The 26,461-nt window shown below is 40.6% G+C and overlaps 1 protein-coding gene across 1 annotated transcript; it reads right to left on the bottom strand.

Moving 5' to 3' along the window:
- Positions 1–1,429: 1,429 nt before the first annotated feature.
- Positions 1,430–20,056, bottom strand: ppm1ba (protein phosphatase, Mg2+/Mn2+ dependent, 1Ba). The gene is made up of 6 exons (XM_083922365.1): positions 19,718–20,056; positions 10,577–11,493; positions 9,871–9,988; positions 8,352–8,466; positions 7,968–8,025; positions 1,430–3,643 (listed from the first exon to the last, which is right to left on the bottom strand). Exons 2-6 carry the CDS (start codon positions 11,462–11,464, stop codon positions 3,614–3,616), a joined length of 1,209 nt encoding a protein of 402 aa, XP_083778491.1. The 5' UTR covers positions 11,465–11,493; positions 19,718–20,056; the 3' UTR covers positions 1,430–3,613.
- Positions 20,057–26,461: the final 6,405 nt, after the last annotated feature.

Here is a 26,461-nt window from a genome sequence, read left to right as displayed (position 1 = left end):
ACAGTCTTGGATAACACCAAAACAAAAGTTAAAACTCTCTATTGTGTTGCACTAAATGGAGAAAGCTTACAAAAACATACAAAGCTGACATTTCAAGTTGTCACTGGGGGAAAAAAAAGCAAAGCAGTTTAAACTTTTAAACTTAAATCCATCTTTTATTGATGTTTATGTTCACTGTATGGTCTGTAACATCACAATATCATACTGGGAAATGAGTACAGGAAGAAGGGGAGGTGAATACCCAGGGTGTCTCATAAACCTCCCTTTCTTTTGTCTTCTCAAAGGTGAAGGTGAGTGGGTCATACATTACTCTCAAACGCACACTGGCTTATTACCTCAATATCTCTTCAAAATACAGCATTTTTATGAGAGCTAAAAAGCACTGGAATAAATAAAAACAATGGAGTGTGTAGAATTTATCATTGCAAACATACATCTGTCAATTCTAACAATATAAAGTAACAAGGCGACAGAAGGTTCATTTCAATCCTGAAATGCCCACATGGGGAATGTCCTGTGTCTTTTGCCGTCTTGTGGCCTTTCCCAATTTTCCTTTCTGGGGTCCTCACGGTCACATCGATCCTACTGGGCCAGAATAACTGCCAGGCTCAGGAGACAATATGCTTTGTGAAATGATCTTAACTTAACATATCCTGAAATCACTGCAACAAGTCGGGGTCAAATTATTCCGGCATCACCCAATTTCCAAAGTGTCATCTGTAAAAGTGAGGAGAATTCCCATGCGAGTCTTGAGATTATATTCTACAAACCAGTATTACGATCAAGTAATTGTTTTTATTTCAAAATGAAAGGAGCCACAAGAGCTTGTTTTGTCATCAAATGACTAACGAGGAGAGACGGTGATGCTGCAGTGCTGCTTGTATTCAGTCCATGCAGTGGAATCTGTGAATAATGAAAAATTACATTCAGAAAAAATAAATGGTTCTCCTTCCTTCCCTCCTTTAATTCCTCTCCTAGCCCAGTGTCTGATATAGCTTAAACTGAGGACTGGGTTCAGTGTGGTGAAACCTAATACAACGTTAAGCCAGGAGGTACGAGTTATGAAGTGTTGCACACAATGGGAATGCATCAATTTCAAGACAACATAAAATCCTGTGCAAGGAAACCATTGACTATTTTGAGGTTTTAAAAAAGGGGTTTGGAAAATAGGATAAAAAAGTTATTGAAAGAAAAATCATATCCTGCTACGTGTTCCGCTTTTCTCCGTTCATTTATCATCACGTTTCCTCTCTTACATTGTGTTCCACCACACTGAACATCCCCACATTATCCCCATCCACCCAGTACATCTCACACACATATAATACACTCCGCCATCAACCACAAAACATGCACAACTATAGAGATCCCACCCCTCCCACTCCCTCCACCACGAAATAATAAAAATCAATCATCCCATTAAAACAACTGCAAAAGAACTACACATTCAAGTACCTATTTGTCATATGGCACCAAGAGCAAGTGTACCACAAGAACATTAATCAGCCAGCAAACTGTTAGCCCTATTCTCTTTCAATACTACCACTTCAGAAAGCACAATGAATTTGCCATTGAATGATTGGGAAAAAAGTGTATATTACAGTTATACTTAGTCTATTTTAATGCATCTAGAGAAAAGAATACACATGCAAAGTATGTGTGAACTTTATCTATGTGCACATTTGTTTAAAAAAAAAAAAAAAAAAGAGGTTTTGTTTCAGAAGTTTCAATCACTTAGTGCTTGGGTTGAGAAAAATGAAATGGACTCCTCGACCCCAAGAGTGAAACCAGGGCTTCCCCAGGAACTGTCCGGTGACTTAGAAGCAAAGTCTGTGCAGGTAGCCGTGGAAATAAAAATAAGGACAGAAATTTCAGTGTGGTTTCTGTGTGTGAACACAGCTCTGGGTGTAGGGTCCATCCTTGTCCATCCCTACAGTCACCTCCTTGACTTCATACAGTGAAACGCCAAAAACCATCTTTCCCAATTTGCTGTGCAAGGTACGTTTCATGCTCCCGTTGTAGTCTGTAATAGGACTGAAGCCACAGTACTCTGAAAAGCCATATATAAAAGTTTTTCTAAAAAATTGAAAACAAAAGGAAAATAATGGATTTTCTTTTTAAACAAAAAGGGAAAAAAGGCATTATTTGTCTTCTTTTTTTTAACACAGGATATTTGAGAGATAGAAAAGGCAAGTTGTAGCACAAGCAGGATTGGGTGTGTTGAGGAGAAAAGGGGAAGAATAAGGTAAGGCTGGAATTTATTTATCACCATACCCTGTCTTTGGAACACTGCTGCGTGGGAAGTGTGCAAAATATGCACACGTGCACATTCTGCACACTGGCAGACCACACACACACACACACACACACACACACACACATTAGGCCATAATGAACACTATGGCTGGGAATTAAAATGAAACAAACAAATCAAAATATATCTATCTATATATATATATTTATATATATAAATTTAATATATAACTTCTATCTTTCTATCTCTTAAACAGCAGGCTCAAAAGCTTATGATTCTGGCAATGTCTGCCAATGAAAATGACAGCAGAGTCTCCTCTGTCATATAAAGAGACAGAGAAAGCGAAGAGAGAGAGACAAAAGGGGTATAGTGAGAAATCAAGTGTTAGATAACATCCTTTAAGAGAGAGGAGAGGAAGTGAGCAGGTACAACATCACACTTGAGTGCAAACCATCTCCATGTAATTCCTATGTGCAGCCAGGTGCGTCCTAATTTAGTTTGGAAGCAGTATGGAGGATGCAATGAGTTATCAGACGAACTCTGTTCTCTCTCGAGTGCCCCCCTCGTGCTCAGGTGTGTTGCCTTGGTGATGAATTTCAACCTTTAACCCAGGAGTCTTTGAAGAACGTCGACTTGGGGAGTTTGGAATCCAGGAGTTCTGTGAGGCTGCCTCCAGTGAGCCGGGTGCAAGGGCAGGTCAAGTGTTGGGCCCCCGTTTAAGTACCAGTAATGCCCAGAACCCCCAGCTTGCCTGAAGAGGGCAGCGTAGCTTGAGGTGTTTGGGAGTCGCCGGTTCGTGTGGTCAATTGGCTGCCTGTCAGGTGCAAGTAAAGTTCACGCTTCAAAACAAATGATGGCAAAAAAGGAAAAAATGCAGCCAACAAATATCTTACAAAACAGCCATGATGTCTGGTAATGGCTGGCTGGCTGGTGAGTTGTGAGGGCCAACCTTCTCTCTCGGTTAGGAGAAAGGCCCCATTAATCCCTGTGTCTTCGTCAATCCGCAACAAAAACAACCACCACAAAGAAAGCAAGAAAACAAGGGGCAGGAGAAACTGTGCTTGTTTGCCTCTCCTTTGATGTACATACTGTATACGTAGTTCTGCTTTCAGTTATCAATGCAGTTCTTATTTTTCCCCGTTTTGTTCTGTGAAAAGAACCAACTAAACCCGTTATACAGTCTCCACATTGGGTGCATGGTTTGTTTTTAAAACCAGGATTTCTGGGTCGATTGATCTCTCGATATGGGGAATAAAAATAAACTAAATCCCAGAGGAAACAAAAAGGTGACTATGGATGTGATCTTGTGTGGAAAAGTGGTCCTGTTTTTCTTTTGGATCAGGCAGTTGTGCTGGATAGCTACCAGTGGTACTCCAACTCAGCTCCGCTCTGCAAGAGGGAAGCCACAAAGAGGAAGGGGAAGAGAGAATGACAGGAGATAATGGGGAAGAGGAGTGAAGAATATGGCATGAAATGGAAAGATGGGGGGGAAAGAGGAATAAGAGAAAAATAAGGAAAACAAGACAAGGAGGGAGAGCGGGGTGAAAAGAGAGCACACCGTTATCAAATGCAGAAACACAATCATCACATTCAATGATTTCGCTCCTCAGCCTGGGTTCAGGGCCAGGTTTTCCTTCAATCAACACAACAACAAAAGTAAAGTTGAAAAACAGTTACAATAGCAGTGTGAGGGCACACTTTCAATCTAAGTGTCCAGGTTCTTTCTATAGCAATACGCCAACACAACAACTCCAAGGCCCTTTGTGTTATTGCAGGGAGTGACACAGAGACCAAGACTGTTTGTTATAAACGTGCGTGCAGTTGTGGAAAGACTTGAGTGAGACAGCAATGCATGCGAGTAGGGCGTGTGCGTGTGATGTGAGAGGGGGGACGGACAGAACCAGAAACAACTGACATTCATCCTCATTAAACGTGGACAGTCGTGTCTGCACACAGACGTCCGTACGTACACACGCCTTAAAGTCACAGAGCTCCACATGCTAGAGAACAGATAGGAGCAGGGAGTAGAGACTGATGAAGGAGTGACGGGGGAATATGCGTAGAAGGTAACCACTTGCATGCCTGTAAGAAGGTGTGTGTGTGTGTATGTGTGGGTGTGTGTAGATGAGTGGTTGGAAGAAGGGGGTGAGGGGTGTAACAGTTATATATGTTATCACTTACCAAATGAAACAGGAGGGCTGCGTTAATCAGAGGGTGAACACACAGTTAGACAAATCGATACATCCCTTATCAGTGTGTGTGTGTGTGTGTGTGTGTGTGTGTGTGTGTGTGTGTGTGTGTGTGTGTGTGTGTGTGTGTACATTACCACACACAATTTGCTAACTATATTTTTGAAGTTGGAACATTTCCACTACTTGTGGTACTATGATAAATAATCACTTTGAGAGAGGGACAAAACATCCAATTTGTTTTTAATAAAAAACATTTGGGGTTAAAGGTGCCATCGGTAATTTTTCTAGCTTTTTGCACAAAATATATCAACATGGGTTTGTCATCTGTCACTCAAGCTTTACTTCTGTTACATCTTGCCGCTCTTTTCGATCACTGTTGCTCATTATTTATCAGATATATTTTATAGACCAGGTTTTAAAGATTGGGTAGGGTTTTAGTCAACCACAGAAAATCTTGGTCAGTTACTAGCTACTCTTGAACCAATCGATTGGTCGATGGGGGGGGGGGGGGGGGATGGGCAACATCTGCACGTCATACTAAACTAGCTAATTTAACCAATGAGAACTTGGTTGGACAACAGCATATGAACCAAAGGGCGTCAGCCCCAACATTAGGTTTGGGTAAAAGTATGATGCAGTAGTGCTTTGCTGTAATGACATTAGCTACATGAGATGTTTTTTGCCATACATTAGAGCAAATAAAAAAAAATTTTGTTGTCACCATAATTCATTTTATACAGGAATAAAATAAATACTATAGAGATAAAACTTTAAATGAGAGTCATTCTTACTTCAGGTTTTACTGATAATTGTAGGAGAGTAGCACCACCTCGCCTGAGTCAGTTGCGCATGACTGTCATGGCGATGTGTGCATTGTGTTAAGATGAACGCTGTTTGACCTGCATCAGTGGCGGAATGACAAATGACACAAAACGTGCATATCTTGGATGGTCCTTTCTGCGGGAACTCTCGCCACTGAGACAGGCCAAACACTGTTCATCTGAAGACAATGCACACATTGTCAAGACCTGGATTAAAATGGGTAAAGTATCTCTTTAACATAAATCAAATAAACATGGGAGGTTGTGAAGGAGCGCACATGTTTACAGATGGTTTAGCTTCCCTAAGCTGCCACAAAATGTTATTGAGAGCCATATTTTACCGATAGCACCTCTAATTGAAAACGTTCGTTGGATAAACAATAAGAGCTGTTAAGTGCTATGCAATTTACAGTACAAAAAAATATAAACAGAAACCAAACCTTAGTATTACTGCATTCCCTAAACATTGATGCTATTATGATTAGAATTAAAATCTATTTAAAGCCACCATGTATAGAATTTGAAAATTAGACCAGCACCCCAGAGAGCACCAACTTCCCCCAGGAATGTCACATTTTTCCTCAAACAAGAACTTGGCATAACAATAATAAGAGAAAAATCTATGCAGAGCGGCTTTAAGCAGATTACATACAATTTTGTGTGTGTGTGTGTGTGTGTGTGTTTGTGTGTGTGTGCAACTAAATAACACCACGTCCTTACAGACAAACCAAGACAACCCAACAAGGTGAACATCACCTCACCTCCAACACGAGCTACCAAACAGGAGACCTCTCTCAAACACACAGATCCCTTCTTTGAGTAAGGCTTCACCTCAGGACTTTTGTCCATCACTAGCAGACACGTAAACAGACAAACAACAACACGCCAGACATGACAGCGACTAAACAAGTGGACAGAGCTTTATAATGACACTGCAATGCTAATGATTACCATCGTGGCTTCTCAGTGTGTCACTCCCTCACAGACACATCCAATCCATTATTTGAAAACACAAACACACTGACATATTTAACCATCCACTGCAACAAAAAGTGACAGGACCATACACACAAGTCATTGACTCCCAACTCAGAATGCAAGCGTGTATTTCCACATCTGTGGGCATGACTACATCCTTATACACAACTTGCTGAAGTTTAATGCCAACATTTGTTCTGTAAGGACTCCTTAGTGTCATACATTTTCAGATAGGAGTCACAGCCTTTATTCACCTCAGCTAAATAGAGAACTAGGCCCTTATTTGAGACAGGATACGGTTAGAACAAACATGGTTGCATGCGACTAAAGTAAACAATAAAAAAAATAGACAAAGAGAAGCTTGGTCCCTGGAACGTACTGAGCATAGGAAAGAAGAGGATAATGCTACAGCAATGGTTTGGGAAGTATTGAAACTGGCACCTTTCAAACCAATGTGAGTGTTTGAAACTGGAAACAGGCTTTTAGTGGAATATCCCTTTCTGCACTCTGTTGTTCCTGGTGGACTAAATGTGTGCATCGAGTTGGTATTTGGCATTTTATATTGTCATTTATACTTACACATATAGTATTAACCACTGCTTTTTCTTCAGTGTGTGTGCATGTGTGTTAATGTGTGTATGCAAGTCTACAACTTATGTTTCCAACTTAACACACTGAAAGGCAATACATAACATGAGGATGCAGAGACTCTCATCAGACTTTCAGCAGTAAAAAGTAAGCTTTCAACTTTGTAAACAACAGTCATCCTCAAAATGGGGGAACACTGTTCTAGAACCAGATACATGTGTTTGGAATTGTTATGCATATTTCTTTGTGTCTAATAAATACAGAGTGATTCAGAAATTGTTTGCTTAAAGAGTCCTTAGGGGTAGCTTTGAATTAGGACAGAGGAGACATAAGCCCCTTTCACACAGTTTGTTCGTGTTGGGGTTGTTGTGCCTTTGTTACGCCCCGCCGTACGTGTGAAAGGTACAAAGAAGGAATTGGGGGACAGATCTGTTGCATCCCTGAGTCGGCAGCGGATATAGTCACAGAGCCGCTACAGCACTGAGCCGACATCTGTGTGAAGGTTAAAGTCAGCAGGGCGGAACGACACACAGTAGGTGACCCACAGGAAGGTTAAAAAGTGACAAAGAAGCATTCAAGAGTAGCCTAAGTTATTCATATCATACAGAAACACTGCATGCAATAGTCCACCGTCTCTTCCCCTCAACAAACAAAAACTAAACTGATCAAAGAAATTGTTGATGAATGGTAGGTGCCCCACTTATACAAATAACTTAGAAGAGAATGCTTTCACTGGACTTGGTAAAAGAGAAAAAAGTTCTTAGTCCCACAAGAAAGATTTTGGACGATGCTGTGCCGTCATGCATGCATTACTCATTATTAGGGCTGACAGGAAGGTGTGCATCATGCACAATGCACAAAAAAAAACATATGTTTATCATAATGGGAGGGTATGCTGGGCTCAAAGCCACTTCTGAAGTAAATTATAACTTTGTTGTGGTTTTGAGTGAAAAAATAAATACAATACACACAAATCCCCAGCCTGGTACACCAGACGGGATGAATCAACATAAGAGAAAGAGGTTTTTATGAAGCACTGAAACTCAAGATTTGGGCCATATGTTCACATGTGCCAAGACTTTAGCATGAGATTTGTGTGTGAGAGTTGTGTAAATTTTTCACATTGATACTGACCCCATCTTCCTCCCTGTATGGGTTCAGACGGTTGTATACCGCTTCAATAACGCTGCGTCTGCAGGAAGAACACAGACACAAAAATGTGATAAGCTTTCTTGAGCTATTCAATTTTAAACCATTAATTAAAGCAACAGCAGAGGGTTCATATGGGGAAAACTAGGTACGGTAAGGTGTAGGTGTTAAAAAAGGAAAGACTTTTGCTAGTATTGTAATGGCCGCAAACTCTAAAGCATTTCCTATTCCTAGGTAGGTAGTCCTAATTACATTACAACACTCTCTTTGTAGTTTAATATATTTATTCCAGATGTTAATGACTGCAGAATAATGTACAACTCCTCTGTTAAAATAACAAAGTATCCCTTTGAGGGCGGGGACCCTTACTTGCTGGCAAGACCTCCCCCTGGTGGCAGTAAGGGCATGCCGATGTCAGTGGACAGGTTCCTCATCACTGCTACCAGGTCCGGAAACCCCTCCTCCCCTGGCCGAGACAGCATCTCTAAAACAACATCAGACATGCTGTTACACAAATCAGCATTAACAGAGCCGGTGATAGCCAAGAACAACGGGGGAAAGAAAGGAGAGGGAGAGAAGAACAGAGCAGAAAGACCAAAAAAGTGACAAATGAGGAGAAAAGAAGTGAAGATGGAAAACATACAAGTGAATTTGTAGAAATTAGTGTGTCTGAGACAGAGAGAGATGGTGACAGAAAAGGGCCTGCAACTGAGTTAAGAATGGCATGAGGCCAGGTCAATGTTCAGCCAGAGCATTCCTCTCCCTCTTTCTTTCTTCTCTCTATTCTCTCTTTCTTTCCATTTTTCAGTATTAGACAGCACCTGAAGCCAAACACCCGGACAAACTTTTGCATAACTGTACTTTACCAAGAAATGTGAAATTATTTTAACCCACTCTGGACTGCCTATCAAAACATTCAGCAAACAATCATTTTCAGTTTTAAATACATTAGTTACCTCTTTGTGTTACCACCTGCATTACATAGTCTTACAATGGATATTACAACCTACAGTAACCAGGTTGGTACACAAAGACAAGTGTACAGAGTAATTTTACCTCTGAAGAGTTTAAGAATGCTTCTCTTGTTTGGCTGAAACGGGTGACCAGCCCTGGTTGACCTAACAGTAGCCATGGGGGAGAGCTGACGTAACCAACAAAGACTAGAAAAGCTGCACTGTGTCCATCAGATGGACTCATGCATCCTGAGAAAAAAAGGGATGAAATGAGAAAGGAAAACAGGAGGGGAGCAGGAATCCATCCAAACAAGACAGGGAATGTTTGACCGAGGGAGGTGAGAGGAAGACGCGTTCAGGGAGGGAAAGGGAGGAGAGGAGCGAACAGGGAATAAAAGGGGAATATGTTCGCTGAAATGGGAAAGGAGGTCATGATTGTGTCATTCCTCTGCTGTGAGCCGGAGATAACTTGGCTGGAGGTTTGACAATAGACAATGGCGGGGGTCAGTCGGTGGAGACAACACACATACAGATATGAAGTTTCAGTTGGAGATATATTCTGTGTCTTGAAAGAAAAGAAAAACCTTTGTAGGACCTATGATAAAGACCTGGCTTCCCAAATACACCCTTATAAACAACAATTGGCTTGTGGTTAATGGTCCTAAAATTCTTGACATTTATTGAGATTATAAGAATGCAAACCCACAGTTGTTATAAAAGCAGGTGGTCAATTTTTCACAGCTTAACACATGACACTAACTCAAGAACCCACTTAAATTAAATTACTTCATATTAACTTTGAAAAAACAAGTTTAATACTACTGAGCTGTTTTCAGGAGAAATTAAAAAAAGAATATCAATGATAAATATTCAACAATCACATTATGTTTGCACATGCAGGAGTCTAAATATTGGTTGTTTTACGCCATTCTCACCTTCCACTCGAGACTCCAGATATTTGTTGAGCTCAGCATCTTTCCTCACGGCTTCCTCCGACATTTTGGGAGCGCTTGGAAAACACACTAACACAACACTCATGTTGTCCCGACTCCCCTGAGATGGACGGAAGAAGAAAGGAACGAAGACAGAGCAGGTGAGAGAGGGAGTTATTGCGTATGCTGAAAGAAATAAGATGATTCCATCGGCACAAGTAATGGAACACTTTGCAAAGTGAATGAGAGCGAGGCAATGTTGATACAGACTGCTCACTTTCAATACTAATATACAATACTGCAAGTTTATATACTAGGCTATGTTTCCATCTGAACTCTTGTCACTATTTGACTCTTTTGTAATAAACTGAATTCAAATTGTCCACAGCTGTTGTTCAGGATTAATAAGGAAACCTGTAAGATTTTACCGGCCTCTTTTAAGCCAAGCCGACATAATTGTTTGATACGTCAAAATTAAAAGCTTGTACCAATTACACTTTCTCCTCCTTGCATCATAAATATATTTGGAGCAGGGAATACAAATGGCCTTCTTGGTGAAACAGTCATTTCTTAAAAACTATTTTGTGGCAAACCGGTTTCTTGAAAGACTTGATTCTGCCAAATTCCACACATTTCAGTCTCTATGAGCCATTAGTCATCTCAGTTAAAACAACCGTAAGTCATCCTCAAAGACAAAATGTGTACACACCTTATGCAGGCAGGTGTCCACCACTTCATTGCAGACTCTCTCCAGGTCATCAGACACCTCAAGCCTAGATTTCACAAACACGCATAGCTCCTCATTGGACATGACATCCCAGATGCCATCACACGCCAGGATCACAAACTGATCTTGTTCCGGGGCTCGAACCATCTCAAACACTTCTGGTTCGGGGCTAACCAGCTGCTCTGTGGGGCCCTTCCCATCCACGCATTTGTAATCGTAGTCCCCCAGGGCCCTCGATACAGCCAGTGACCCATTAACCCGCTGAATCATCACTGAGCCGCCAGCATTCTGGATGCGCTCTCTCTCACGTGGGTTGCAAGGCTTGTGGTCAAGTGTGGAGAAGCACACGTGTGAATTGCGGTATAGAACGGCTCGAGAGTCACCACAGTTGATGAAGAAGAAATGATCAGGTGACAGGAGGATTCCCACTGCTGTGGAGCCACTACGGTCCATGCCATTTCGAAGGTCAGAGAAGCTGCGCATGTGCTCATCAATTCTCAGGAATCCTGTCCGGATCCCGGATTTCACAGTCTCCACTGTAGGAGAAACCAGTACCGGAGGGTCACTGGCGGAGCTGTCTGAACCAGCCTGGGAGCCTTGGGTCCCTGCGGCCCCTAAGCTAGCACTGATTATGTGTTCCAGAAGATGCTTGGAGCAGTAGTTGGCAACCTTTGAGCCAGCGTGACCATCGTACACAGCAAAAAAGGACCAGTCATTCATACCAGGAGCAGGAAGTCCCAACACAGCTGTGTGAGCATCCTCCATCTCCACCCGCCAGCCCTGCATGGAGCTCAGCCCATAGCGCAGGCAATTGCCCTCACCGTGTGAGTTGTGCTTCTCTGTCCTGGGCTTGTCCAGGAACGCACCCATGGTTCTGCCCTAGAGAGACCCACTGCTACCTACGGGGGAGAAAAGAACCGAAAGAAAAACACACACAGAATTTGAATTAAACACTTGAATCACTACAGGCCTGTACTATGTTGACACAATCCCAGAATTCTAATTCAGCGTACTATACTGGGTTAAAATTTTAATGTTAAAATTGTTGACCAATTTCATTTTCCTTAACAGTACCAAAACTGTGCCAGAGTTCCACACATTTTGACAATATAAGTTACGTGTTCATTCACTTGAGGTGTAACAACAGTAGAGCCCTGGTATTGTGAATGCTGACTCAACAGACTTATTGTTATACTTAAACTGTAAGTTAACTCAAGGCCAATGCCATTGTGTTCACCAATTAGAGGTATAGTTTGTAACAAAGAGTCACTAATAGCGAACATTAAATTAAAAGTAGCAGCTGAAGATAAAATTACATAAAATATAGAAATGATCTTAGAAGACATTAAAAATGTTGTAGGCAGTTTCTTTTTCTACATTTGGGGATACAAATGTCATAATCTTATATCCTATTGTAATTCATCTGTTGTGAGAGAAAACTAGACTTATGCAGCTCCGCTTGGCTCTGTTTTTAGGCTTTAGAAAATATGGCCTGTGATGGGACACTTTGGCACACATTTGCTGTGATAACAGTGGGGAGAGCTGGTCTGCTACTGGGGTTAGCCTTTAGCATAGCAGCCCAGGCCATATGAGAGGAGACGTAAATGCATCAGACGAGCCAGTATTTATGGATGGTAGGCTAAAAGGCTAATCTCAGCTGCGTAGCTTCTCAGTATGAGAGGCTTAAAGATTGTGTGGAAGCTGGTTACTACATTTTTCAGCAATGTCTGACGGTTGTAGACGTATCAATCTTAAAGTAACATTTAGCAGCGTGTTTATCAGACCGCTACATCCATGCTGGTTGCTCTGTGAGTCACAGATAGCATTTTCTCTCCACCTCAGAAATGCTTTACTGATATTGCCACCACTACCGACTGGAGCCTTACAGGAAAGAAAGTCTGACAAACGCAATAAAACCATGACTGTACAAAATACAATCAAGCATATGACAATATGGGCAAAGTGTTTCAGAGATGGAGCGAAAAACGCTGCTCATGGTTTAGCCTTCTGCTAACTGTAGCCAAAGGCTGCAGCTAATTCAGGTTCATGTTTCTGTAGAGGCTCGGATAACAGTATATCATCTCAAAGAGTTTTACAGGCTCACAAGTTTGCAAAAAAAGACAGGACGGTAATCCTCAGAAATGCCGCCAAGCAATGGCATCTGGAAGAAATGAATTACTAATACTCGACGCGTACAACTTACTGTGTGAAGCCTTTGCTGTGTGGTGGGAGGGGCTGCACAGAGAGGGAGAGCTGCAGGAAGAGGTCTTACTCTACTTTAAATTTTCTTACATTCTGCCTCCCCCAGCTTTAAGGATGTGGAAGAGGAAAGTCTCTTACAAAATGTTAATCATTAACTGACACATAAGACCTTGGTTGTGTTAATAAGCCTTTAGCCAGCTTACAACTGTTTGACATGATGATGACAAAATACACATGTATGTATATGTATGTTCATGTTGCTGTGGGCTCATAATGTAAGAGTGCACTTGCAAATACTGCATTTCCTCACTTATGATGCCTGGGTATCAGTGTGAACATAAAGTAAATATGGTTACCACTCACAATTATAGTGGTTATGCCTTTTCAGCCAACAGCCAAACAGCTCTCAACTGAATCTTCAAGGGTCTGAAAATGTGAACCCTCCAAAATGTAAGACACTTGGACTGCTGGAGCTTTTAGGCATTTGTGTTTCTTGCACTGTGTATTTAAAAGTCCTTAAGGAATAATTCACTCAAACAGTGATCATTGCTCATCATAACCAGAAATAGCAAAGCCACTTTGGTTTATGCTTAAAGAGACCGAGGAGCAAGCTTAAAAGCTTCTTTGGCCAGCCAGAGCCGGTTACTAAGAGCATTAACAAACTCTACGGAGCAGTGGAGAGGATGTGTTATCTATCTGTAACTGCACCTGCATTAGCTAAATGAACAGCAACATCAGGATGCTTGATAGAAGAGAATAACTTAGTATTGGTTACATATTGTGAGGACATGAACTTATACAGTATTATTGATTGTCACACTACCTAATGGCCTGTTAGCCTCGGAAATTGTACTCTTAATTCTTACCTTGATTCCTGAAAATATCGATGAAGGCTACTTACGAGTAAGTTGTAAGCATAGTCAAGGTTCCGGTCTCTTAATGTACATGTGGTAAAGTCTCACGGTTATTTTTTTTAAAGAAAAACTTCCAGGTTTTCCGCCATCTCATTTAAGATTTAAGGTCAAAGGTGACGTGAATGAAATTGAAAACAATTCTACCTAGCAACAGGTGAAGGGAAGAAAAATCACATTATTGTTTAGGCCGCCTTTTTTAGTCCGTCTTAAATCTATCTATCAGAAAAGATGAACTTAAATCTTAATACCACTGTCTATACCTCCCACATGATAGCTTGCAGTCCACTCACATTTCACGTGTGTAACTGACTTTTTTATTCAAATTTCCAATGGCATATGCATTTTAAATCAGCTCCCAATATTACACACAACGCTTTTATATCCAGTAATGTTTCTAGTTGACACCTTATATTCTCACATTAGTGTGATACACAGAAACCAAGCCTACAACTAGAGATGCACCAATCCGATACCTGGATCGGATATCGACTCCGATATTGACTAATTTGCTGGATTGGATAGCGGATGAATGAGGCCGATCCAGCATTCCGATCAAGTCATTTCTTTTTTATTTATATCATACACAGCAATACAGTTACAGCGATCTAGTCACTTCAATTCTATGTTTCCACACCAGTAAGGGTTTTATATTCCATTTAAAATATCCGTTAGCGGTGCACCGACAAAATCTAAACATATATATCAGAGGGTGCGTTAATATGTCTGAATGTGTGAGAGGTTAAAGTATCAGTATCGGTATCAGTAGTTATTTAAAATCATAATTCCCACAGTTTCCTAGCCACTAAAAGCTTGAAGAGTGGCGGTGGTGATTCTGTAGTTAAAGTTACTGGCCTAACGTTACCTTAGGCTCTGTGGGTTGCACTGGAGGGTGGCTGGGCAATGTACTGGTTGCACTCAGACTGCCCCTCTTTTTGCTTCAGTCAGCGCAACATGGTCTCTGGTCGAGCACCACAGCACAGTGACCGCAGAGAGTAATACAGTACGGTGAGTATCGCCGTCTCAGCTCGAGCGGGGATCAGTGCGAGAGCAGTGCGAGAGCAGTGCGAGAGCAGTGCGAGAGCAGTGCTCACTGACCAAAACAAATGCGAGCGTGTGCAGCGCGCTAGCAAACTGAATGAAGCTTATTCCTTTTTCAATTTATTCCACCGACCGCAAACCTGCTCCGGTTTGCAGAAAGTGTTGAAAACTTAAACAGAAAAATGAAGTCAGTGCCCATAAAATTCTCTTCGTCCCAATGTCGACCCAAGAGAGACTATTTATTCTACCGATGACAAATAATGTCCCCGGGAAGACAGGATGTCATTTATCTTAATCCCTGGTTCAGTCATTCAACAGTAGGATCGGATCGGTATCGGACGATACACTCAGCCCAGGTATCGGATTGGAAAAAAATTAATCGGTGCATCTCTACCTACAACGACAGACAACAATTCAGTTATACACAGGAAATAGGTATCCAAGACCTACAGCTCAGTAAGTGATAAAAAAAATAAAAATAATACAGCATCTAATATCGAATTATCAAAAGTTAAAACATACATACTTCTTTTACTTTTTACTCTTTTCTAGTATAGCTACAGCGTTAGCTACACTAGACTATATTTGATCAATACAGTGTCTCTGCACATTGTTTGCCACAAAACTGAACGGCAGGCTGCTTCAGATTGACTCAGATATAGATATATATGTATATATAAACTTAAAAGATATCAATTAAAAAACTGACTCAAGCGTTGTCGGCTACACTCTGCCATTGTTGCACAAAGTCTAGCCCAATTTGATTTACTTTTAGAAAAAAGTGGAAGATCAGTACCAAAGTGGTTTCCTCCCAATTTAATTGGGATACAATGAACAACAAGTGTATTTTGTTTTGCAGATCAGCAGACACGAATACAAACAGGTTTGGCCACTAATCACATATCAAAGGGCTGGGAGGCAATAGTCCAAACCACTTGAATTATTACCTTGACAACACACACACGAGCACGCGCAGCCCTTTTATATTAAGCCTGATAATAAGTCATCATCGACACACAGCTACAATGTACCATGCCCTGTTGGTTGCATAGCTTACATACATAACTTGTACCCACTGATGTAAGCACGGTGAGTGATGTCACTAAGTCTGATGTTGCCATGGTTACGCTGCTTGGAGTGCAGCTGAGTGGTTGCTATAGCAACAGAAGCATTGGATGTTAGTGGTTGCAGCATGCAACAAGGGATTTACAAAGCCACGCCATTGTGTGTTTGCATACATTCATGTGGTCATCTATGAAAAGCAAATACATTTCAGGGTTTGGTATCGACAAAGGTAGTGAAACTGACCTCATGCTGATTTACTCACACCACACAATTGTTTCTCTCACATGGCCCACATGGCGAGATGAAGTGACTGGCTAATGCTGTTTGAGAGTCAAAGTTGAAAACTGGCAAACAGACCGGCCCACAGGTCTCAGACTTCAGACAAGCAGGGTAGTTTTAACAAGCTAACTCAATTAAACAGTCAGCTGCTGATGGGATCCATGCAGGATCAGATTAGCCTGTCAAAGACAGGATTAACATAATAACTAACGTAACAGCTTTTACTCTCTCTTTCTGGTGACATGCAGTCAGTGTATAGTAAGTGATATAATAGCCTACATTAGATGACAGCACCACCCAACAGGTGTACTGTATTTTGTGGGGAAAATGGCAGGTTAAAGAATTGAACAATGGACTGTGATTTTTAGCTGGTGGGAAAAGTAGTATTGTGGTGTAGTAAAAACCAGGTGCTGGAGTACTATAGACAGAGGAGCAGCTGAGTGAGAATTCTCAATAATCAATGCATGCATGATCTGCATGTGGTTCCCAAAAGAGTATATTTAGTAAGTATAGTTGGTACAGTAATAAAAGTGGCTGATTCATTTTGGGGCACTGCAGAAAGTATGGTTGACTGCTATTAAACTTAACTTTATGAAAACCAGCATCTAAAATCACAGACTATACAATGTTTGTAGTGTTTTCTGATTGCCTGGTGAATATTCCCTGTATATCAACAAATAGTGAATAAGTGAATGATTTTGGACACAGCCCAGGTAGAAGTCTTCTTGGCTAGTGGCAATCTTCTTCCTTAAACTGAGGACATACATTTTACTTGAAAGTGGAGGGTTTGCCCATAATACTGTGTATATTTCTCAGATTTATAGCCTGAACTGATACCTGAACATTTTACCACAAATATACAGACATGCAGGGGTCAAATGGCTCTAATGACACTTCAAGTAAGAAGTAAACTACTGACTTCTGTGTATTACTGAGATCAGTAGTCAATTGACAAAGGCTTCATGAGGCTGAGAACATTTCTCAGTGAAAAAAATGATTATAAAAATCAATGCTTCTATGCATAAAAATGCATGCAATAGCTGTACTGTACATATTATATTTGAAGTGCATGTTTTCGACTGTTTCTCTTTGCAGTTCACATCTTTGGTTAATAATTCCAAAACTGAGTGCATTAAAAATGATCAATTTCTACTAATGGGCTTATATTGCCAGTTAGGAAAGGGATCATCTTTCTTTCTTCTTAAGTACAGGGGCGGCTCTAGGGGCAGTGTGGATTCAAGGCTTAGCCCTGTGAAACCCACCCCTGCCGCCTCTTTGATCAAGTATTAGCCAAATCCATGTTTGAGTAAAAAACTCAACGTATCTGGAACAGCCCTCTGTAATGATAACAACTGTGGCTAAAATGGTATCAGTTTTTCTGCTCAATAAGGGATCTCTTTTTACAAATTGGACAGATGCAGCAAACATATCTGAAATACCCCTCTTTGATGACTCATCATTTAAGTCACACCAGAAGCATTCAATTTCCCAGAACAAGTGCTCTTTGAACAGACAGCTTCCATCATCTTCAGCACAGTGGCGTCAGGGAAGCTGGGGCTGTTACTTGACCAGACTTGACCAGACGAGAGTCTATCAGACTATAGCCAAAGAAGAGGAAGGTAAATGTGTCATGTTATACTGGACTGTGCAGGTTCTCAGCAACAAGAAGTGTGTGCACTTGTACCAGCTCTCTGTACACAAACACCTGAACTCCCTTCAATTTGACTCCAAGGCCTCAAAGGTTAAGAAACAGTGAGATTTAGTGAAAGGCAGAGGGATAAATGACGTGTTATTGCATGGGTTGAACATTTACAATGTACTAAATGATTTAAAAGTATTTCAAATTCCTGTAGCACATACTGCAACAACACAACCAATGTGGTTGAATATTCCCACGGACAATTAAATGTATCAAGATGGTTCAGTGAACCTGCTTGAGTGTTGGCCACAATTCCTGTGTTTTACAGGTTTAGGGCGCATTCACACTGTCTATCCGTACCGTGCCCAAACAGGTTTTACGGGTAAAGTCTAGTTCTTTTGACCAGTGTAAGTGCAACCGCACCGCGCCTAGCTGCGGCCAGCTTGCCAGCCACGGACTGTTTGGGAGAGGTGGGCTTTTGTAAAGCACGACTGCACATGTACGAGCACGAGCGTGCGCATATGTACAAGCACGAGCACGAGGCCTTGGTGGCTCTGACGTCATTTTATGTGCGCCTGTTCGGACACAGAAAAAAAAAAAAGACGGACCATGCGCGGACATTTAAAACAATGGCTGCGTAAGGTTCACGTTGGTGTGATGCGGAGGTGGAGTGTTTATATGGGTGATTATGCATATTTGAGATTTCATGTTTTAACAGGGAGTATTTATGCTGGCTAATTCTGAAATAGAAAACTGTTATCAGAAAATGAATTTGCAACTCAAGTCTTTTTTTCTGTTCAGACACACGCTCACAACTCAACCATCTCCCACTCTTGGCACTTGACAAATTTGGCACTTTGAGTTATTTCGAGCTTGCCAGTCAACACTGTATCTGCAGGTATATCTGAGTGCGAAGTGTTTAATTTAACAGACCCGACCAAACGTGTATAGTTAAATGTCTTTGGACTGGCCAATAGACTAGCAGTAATCATAGGGCTCAAACAGCATGGCTAGTGCAGGGTTTCACATCAAGGTGCCAACACAAACACACCACTGATGATGCTTCCATTTCTGGAACACACCGTCACATAAACACTGCCAAAAACACAGCCGCTTACACACCAACAACCCAATAAAATACCCACAAGAAGGCAATAAAACAAGTCGATTCCTGTGCTGGTGTTTCACAGCCACAGCATGAGAAAACAAAACATAAGGGAACTTTATTTTTAGACTAGGCTACTATGCATGCATGTACATTTAAAAAGTAAATAATAGTTACACCATTTGGTAATTAGTTTGCATAAAAACATTTTTGCTCTTGGCCCTGGGGCTCTGTGTATCGGGCTTTCAACTCTAGATATCCACAGTGACATTTTAGATATCTACAATGAACATTCGGGATGTCTATAATGTAATTCCAACTAGTAAAAAATTACATATATAAAGTAAAATTACAGTTGTTCACCTGTAATGAAGTTTTAACTAGTCAGAATGTATTTAGGATAGTATTAATTACATTATTGATGTCTGGAATGGGTTTTTTTTTCATTTGGGACATCTGAAATTAAAATGATGACTAGTAACAATTACATTTTAGATCTATTGAATGGGCGTTATTCCTAGTTAGACTTATTTTACAGATATCCATACTGTTCATTATAGATATCTAAAGTGTAATTGTGGAAAATCTAGTATTATTGAAACTAATAGACATGAATGGCAAAAGTGACGTCATTTGTACTAGGTAGAATGATGTTGTGGATATCTGAAATGTTTCTTTAGACCAGGGAGAATTAAATAAACACACACATATCAGTCTAGCTATTCAACGATAAACAGTTTACTATAGTCACTTGTGTTGCTAACTAACCAGCTAGCGAAGTTGTCAAAGTGTTTGTCTACACGTTAGCGAGTGACTAGCCAATGTTAGTATTAGATGTTTGATAGAAACGGTCCTTATTCAGAGTGCCAGACGTTACTTACTTTGTAGGAAAAGGAGCTGCCTCTATCAGTCCTTCTTCTTGTGGCGTCAGTGGCAGGTATCTTTAGCACGCAGGCTTCTTATCTGTCGTTAGTGTTAGCCACTTTCGTTTCTCGGCCCCCTGCTCCTCGTCAGCTAGCTTTGATTGAAGCTAAACCAGCATTTCACACGATCAGTTCTGCTTTCAGCATGTCTCTGCATCGCAACAAAGCTTTTATATACATGTTTGGCAATGTACGTTAGCACCAAATAAATAACCGTTACGTTAGGTTGTCGGTTGAAAAGATAAAAAAATCGTTTAAGATGTGTCTACGCTTTTGAACGACTAGCTAGTTTTTGGCTAAAGCTAAATGTATGAGGCAGATGACGTTCTTTTTGAAATAGCCGTTTGTGGGCGAGGCAATCATCTCGTTCTTTTCTGTGATTGGACGAACGCTGATTCCAAGCTAAGACGTGATTGGTCAAATAATGAGTCAGTCAGACATCTCCCTCTGACATAATGTAAACAGGGAAAACCAAGTTGTTTGATTGCTCAGCGCATATTTTGATGAAATGTTGTCTGTGGCCCCCTGTTTGACCTATTGTGACTATTTTTTATCATTGTTTGCATAAGATACATACACACACACACACACACACACACATATATACATATATATATATATATATATATATATATATGTATCTTTAGCTATATTTCTGATATGTACAGTGCCTATAGAAAGTCATGATACCCTAAATAGTCACTTTTTTGTTTTACAGCCTGAAATGATAACACATTAAAACAATATATTTTTCCAGCGTGATTTACACATTTTGCCTTACAATATTCCAGTGAATTATTTTTGTCCAAATTTCTGAAAATTAAAAAAAAATCAAAAACTAGAATAGCAGGGTTGGAAAAGTGATGACTCCCCAGATGTAATACTTTGCGGAGGCATCTTTTGCTTTAATTACTGCCATCAGTCTGTTTGGATTTGTCTCTACCAGCTATGTGCACCTACATTGGGAAATATTTCCCCATTCTTCCTTGCAGAACTGTTCGAGTTCAGTCAAGTTCTGTGGTGAGCGGCAATGGATGGCACTCTTCAAGTCCATCCACAGATGTTCTGTAGGATTTAGGTCAGGGCTCTGACTAGGCCACTCTAGGACATTCACTATCCTGTCCTTTAGAGACGCACTCACACTGTCCGTATGCGGCCTGCTGCCCTTTACTGCATGTCTCCCCCTCTTTCTCTCTTTTTCCTGTCTGTCCTATCTAATAAAAGGCTTGGAACCTGGGAAGAGGTGGCTGATTAAACAATGTCTCTGCGGCCTTGCTTATCCTACTACCACCCACCATGACCCAAATCTGGATAAGCAATGAAAATGGTTAGACATGTCTTCTGATGATGCATGCTCAGATGGATTCTGAGAAAAAATGATCTCCTGTGAACGAGGTGGATATTTGTGAGAAAATGGTTGGATATATAACACATCTGTGTGGACATGATCCTTCAATTAATCCACTACAATCATAAGTTGTCTCCGCTCAGGATGTACTGTACTTCAATTATAATAAAAACAGTTTCCTCTGTAAAAAAAAAAAAAAAAAAAAAAACCCTGTTCTGATTCCCTTACAGGTAAAAGTTAAACATAATCTCTGCACACTGTGATGACATCATACATAGACATCCTGGTTACAACAGGTGGGTCCACGTGCTCTGTAAGCAAACTAATCAGAAGCATTAGTGGATCCCACAAATTTAAGGCTCCTACACATACGAATCAGGTAGCCAAGTGGCATGGTAGAGTTAAATGCATCAATGTGATTTATAAATGGCCAAATTTAGTTCCATACTACTTTCAGTATAAGCACCAATAGGCTTTCTTCAAGACAGCAGCCTGGGCATAAAGCTTCCACTTGCCTTAATAGCCTACAGATGTTAACCGTCTTAATAAAAAATATTACTGGTATAACATAACTTCTATGTCTTATCTACAGACATATGAGTTATTAAGGCAGTGGAGTTATGTTATGCTTTTCTGCTATGCAGTGGGATTACTTATTTTGATTTAATGAAGAGATGCATTTCATATTTTTAGATAAACATCAAAACTTCCATTTTATATAGTACGCTGAGCATGATGTCATCATGTCGGCGCCTGTGTGTCTGTATATCTGTGTGTTTATAAATAGTTCAGAACACTTGGAGTATATTATCAATAATAGATGTGATAATTTAGTATAAGTATAAACTTAAGTTCCTTCTGTATATTAGGTTACATCTAAGGGCACAAGTCATGTGCAAATGAGGAAACCTGGTTTTGAAAATGCTCTGTACTGCCATCAATCAAAATAACGTTTCCAGACAATAAGTCAGTAGAATAGATGAAATCTGCAATGTTACATTAGAAAACAAACTCCATGAACACAATTATTTCTTACAGGTCCCATATTATGCTAATTTTCAGGTTCATACTTGTATTTTTTGTTTCTACTTTAATGTTCATAAACACATTATATTACTCATACTGTTTGTCTTCACTCGCTGTCTGAAACGCTCTGTTTTAGCACCTTTCTCTGTAAAGACAGTAAAGTCTGTAAAGTCCCCCAATGACTGTAACCACACTATAGCAGCACTTTCTAGTAAAGTTGTGACCTAGCTACTGAAGTCCTGATGGCTCCTTTAAAGGCACAGTTTCTGGATACAGGCTGTGTGCATTTCTCTGTCACAGCATTTATACAGCACCTCAACCTGCTTTATAATCAAGAAAGACATTGAAATCTTACTCTTTTCAATACGGGCACTTTAATTATGCTATAATTCAAGGCTAGTGCTTTCTGCTTCAACACAGGTGAAATGTAACAATAATCCCTGTTCAAATGACTTGAAATTGTGGGTTATATGTGTGGTTAGATTTCCATAATTGAGTGTTAATATAAATCATAATAACACATTCATAAAGAAAAGGACTCTGGAAGGTATGAGCACCAGGGCTTGTGTTAAAGGAGACTGTGAGATCCCCCACAGGCACACTGCATTTGGGAAAAATGTTGTCTGTTGTAGGGGGGGGGGGGGGAAACCTGGAATAGTCTTCCCTCCACAATAAGGGAATGCCCCACATATTCCTCTTTTAAAGGTCAACTCAAAAAGTGGCTTAAATCAAATCAACAGTGCGACCACTGACTCGACTTTATCATATTGCACATGACGTTTTATTTAATTGTTTTATCCTGTGTGGGTCTGGTGTCCTCCTGAGTATGTAATGTATTTTGCGGTGTGTCTTGTCTCTTCTATTTGTATTTTATTTATTTATTTAGTAGTATTTGTATTTTTTCAAAAAAAAATTATCAGGGACTAGGGATGCAAATTAGCATCTTTGCTATAATCCGGCACTTTTACACTGATATGTTGTATCGTTGTTCATTAATGTGCACTGTCCCTAACAAATAAAGTATTTGATTGATCATAATAACACAAAACCAGTGTCCATTTTTAGCTGAAATCACAACTTTCCCAGCAGTATTTTGAATATTCATGTCCATAATATACATTGATTGTGTTAAGCAAATGTTCAGAAACGAAGGTCTTCTCTTTACCAACCTCAAATGAGTGGTAATTAAATTCACATCCATTATAATGGAGGACTATCAATTTAAGTACATTCTGTTAATACTCCTGTTGTCATGAGTCATATCCACAACCGTGAAGATTTCGCTTCTTTAACCCATTTCACAGTTCAAATTGGATTCCCAAGCTTCAGCCATTGACCTAAACTTGTGATCACATAAGCTGACAGCTGAGTTTCAAAACCTCACCAGTTGGCAGGAAATGTGTGGATTTAAGGGTGCTCAGGATCACAAGTTGTTTTTTTCTATTATTTCATCAAAGCTTCTTTATTGTAAAGTATTTTTCAAGCTGTCAAGTGCCCTCATATTAAGTATTGATATGAGGCAACACAGAGAGATTTGATTTTGAAATGATCCTAAAATTAGACTATGAGAGTATTTAAAAATGTAGGGGTGTATGATTGTTTTAGACGCTGTAATTGTGAATCACTTTCTACAGTATGTGTGCCCAATAGCACCAACAGTAGTTGAAGTGAATAGACCTCAGTCACTGCTTGCAGATGGTGTCAAAGTGAGCCTGTCTTGAGGCGCTTATAATGTCTACAGGCCACAGCCAGACTGCATCATATAAAGCCAACAGTACTGTGCTATACATTTCTTTATTCTCTCTGCAAAATAATTCTAGGGAAATCTTCAAACACACTGTACAACTTCACATTGACACTGTATTTCCTTGCATATTCATGGGCTCAGTACGATGGATTAATGTACTGGTGGGTTAACAACTCCTGCACCAGGCACTTGTTTCTTTTGCCACTTAGACATTATATAAATGAGGTGAAACACACACAAGCTTTATGTTGAAGTAGGCCACAGGCTGGAATGTTGAATTATTTTTTTTATCAGCTGTTTAATGAACGAAAGAGAGCGTTCTCTTTGTTATTTTTCTCTACAGATCAGCACAAGTTAGCAGTGTAAACACTGAGTTAAGAGTCTTCACTGCTTTCTCTCTGCTTGTGTGAAATCACCCCATGTCTGATCCTCTCTGCAGAGCGCAGCAATCACGCCTTGCCTTGCCCTCCACTCTTCAAACACAAGAGCACTTGAAATGCTGATTTCCTTCTCCTCAGAGGGACCAGGTTTCTGTTGTCTACTGAGGAGCCAGGTCAAATCAATAATTGTTGGCACATCATGCCTGAAAAAAACAACACTCATTTGATTTACATGTTGTTTTCATAAGTCCGCACTTCAAGCCTCCTTAAAGGCATTATCGAATGTTTATGAGGGCAAATCAGTTTAATTTCCTGAGTATAATGTGTACAGTTTATGTGTAGTGTGAGGGAGAGAAAGAGGATGTAAACCAACCACACATTTACACTATACATATTAATGCATGTTATGTGAGGGGGCAAGCTACTCCCCCTGCTTAATGGGATTAGAGTCATTAACCAACTGTTTACTAAATGGGAAAGGACCTCTCTCTCCTGTTTGTCTCCAACTCTCTCTCTCTTTGTCTCTCACTCACTCTTTTTTCCTCACTCTTTACCATTTCTCTCGCTCCTTCCCTCTCTCCGTCTCTGATCCCTAATCAGCGAGACGACCTAGAAGTGCCTTGGGCTGAATACGAATGAGCGCAGCTGCCCAGTCCGGATTACTATCACACACAGGCTTGTGCTTGATGTACAAATATACACGCACACGCACACGCACACACACACACACACACACACACACACACACACACACTCACAGAAAACAGTGCATGTAAACACAGTAGGCTGGACATATTTCATTCACATGCATGGCCAACACTTGCTGACACATGTATTTTCCAAGCATATGTCATACTATGAATATATCTCACACTTGTATGCACACACACACACACACACACACACACACACACACACACACACACACACACACACACACACACACACACACACACACACACACACAGACTGTTCTGATCACATACGTCCAGTAGCAGACATATGCTGGGGCACAGCCAGTACTACCACTGTACCACGGGAACATGTGTACAGCGTGTATTCTGTATATTAGTGTAAAGGGGGCATGTGTTGCAGCCATATGTCCCCAGTCATCAGCAAGTGACATTGTGGTACCAGCTCGGCTTTTGAAAAAAGATAGGATGAATGTCATCATGGTGAAAGTTGGCTCACAATACTGGACTTTTGTCGCTGTAAAAATCTCAGGCTTTACATACTCCATGTCACTGCACATTCAGGTCATTTGAAAATATTTTTATATTGATAGAAATGCTGTATTCCCTGTTTTTTTTTGTGGGAAACGAAACCTTGATGTCTCTATATGTCGTATTTGAAGTCCTCTCTTAATGCTCTTCAGCTATGCATCTCCACTAGAGTGGTTGGGCATTAATGCCTTGCTCAAAGGCACCTTAACAGTAGGCAGCGAAGGAACATCAAGCCACTGTTTCACTTCTTCACCCAGAATTTATCCTGCCAGTCTAACATTGAACCGACAACCTTCCAATCACAAGTCTGCTTCTGTAAACTTCAGACCGCAGTGGCTTAAAGACCTTAGATACAGAATCCCATGCACTACAGTATGGTTTAAGTGTAATTGCAGTGCTGTTAAAATGCCCTGCTATAGAAAGGTTGGCCTGATTTGGTAAATTAGAGCCCTGGCTAAGTGCACTGACTGTGCTGGGTCAGAGATGAATGGCTGCTGTGGATCATCAGAAGTATCACACCCCCACCCAATGGTCGAGAGCGGTACTGTTGTCAAACAGAGGAGAGAGGGAAGAAGAATAAAGGAATAGAGAGGACAATAGAAACGTAGACAAGGCTGAAAGTCATGGTTCTGATAGCGAGTGACTGCAAAATCGATGCTCTGAAAGTCTTATTATTACAGGAAAAGTTTATTCCTGTGTGGATTTGTGGAGTGAGCATATACATGAGGAAACACAAACTTTTTAATATCACTATGTTCAATCAGAGGTTTAGGTTCACAAATTCCTTGATAAGCTTGTATTAAAGAGAACCTAGTCACGGGTTTGTCCCCTACTGCAGTGAAGCGACTTGCAACCCTTTCTTTTTTCCATTACAGTCATACACACATCTAAAAAATATCAAGCATTGACTTTTGATTCTGACTGCTACTTGGCCAGTGCTCAGCACCCAGTGACAAAACAACCTGAATGGCTATTGAA

Source organism: Echiichthys vipera (assembly GCF_963691815.1).
Source record: "Echiichthys vipera genome assembly, chromosome: 11".
Lineage (NCBI taxonomy): Eukaryota > Metazoa > Chordata > Actinopteri > Perciformes > Trachinidae > Echiichthys > Echiichthys vipera.
The sequence above is the reverse complement of the archived record's forward strand: the minus strand, read 5'-3'. Positions and strand labels throughout refer to the sequence as shown.

Bases quoted from the DNA above. Each gene is read 5' to 3' on its own strand.
- ppm1ba (XM_083922365.1), bottom strand. From the start codon at position 11,464: ATGGGTGCGTTCCTGGACAAGCCCAGGACAGAGAAGCACAACTCACAC. The intron at 9,989-10,576 runs GTGTGTACACAT...CGTCCATCTCAG, and splicing joins TGGACACCTGCCTGCATAAG to GGGAGTCGGGACAACATGAG. The intron at 8,026-8,351 runs GTAAGGGTCCCC...TTCTTCCTGCAG, and splicing joins GGGGGAGGTCTTGCCAGCAA to ACGCAGCGTTATTGAAGCGG.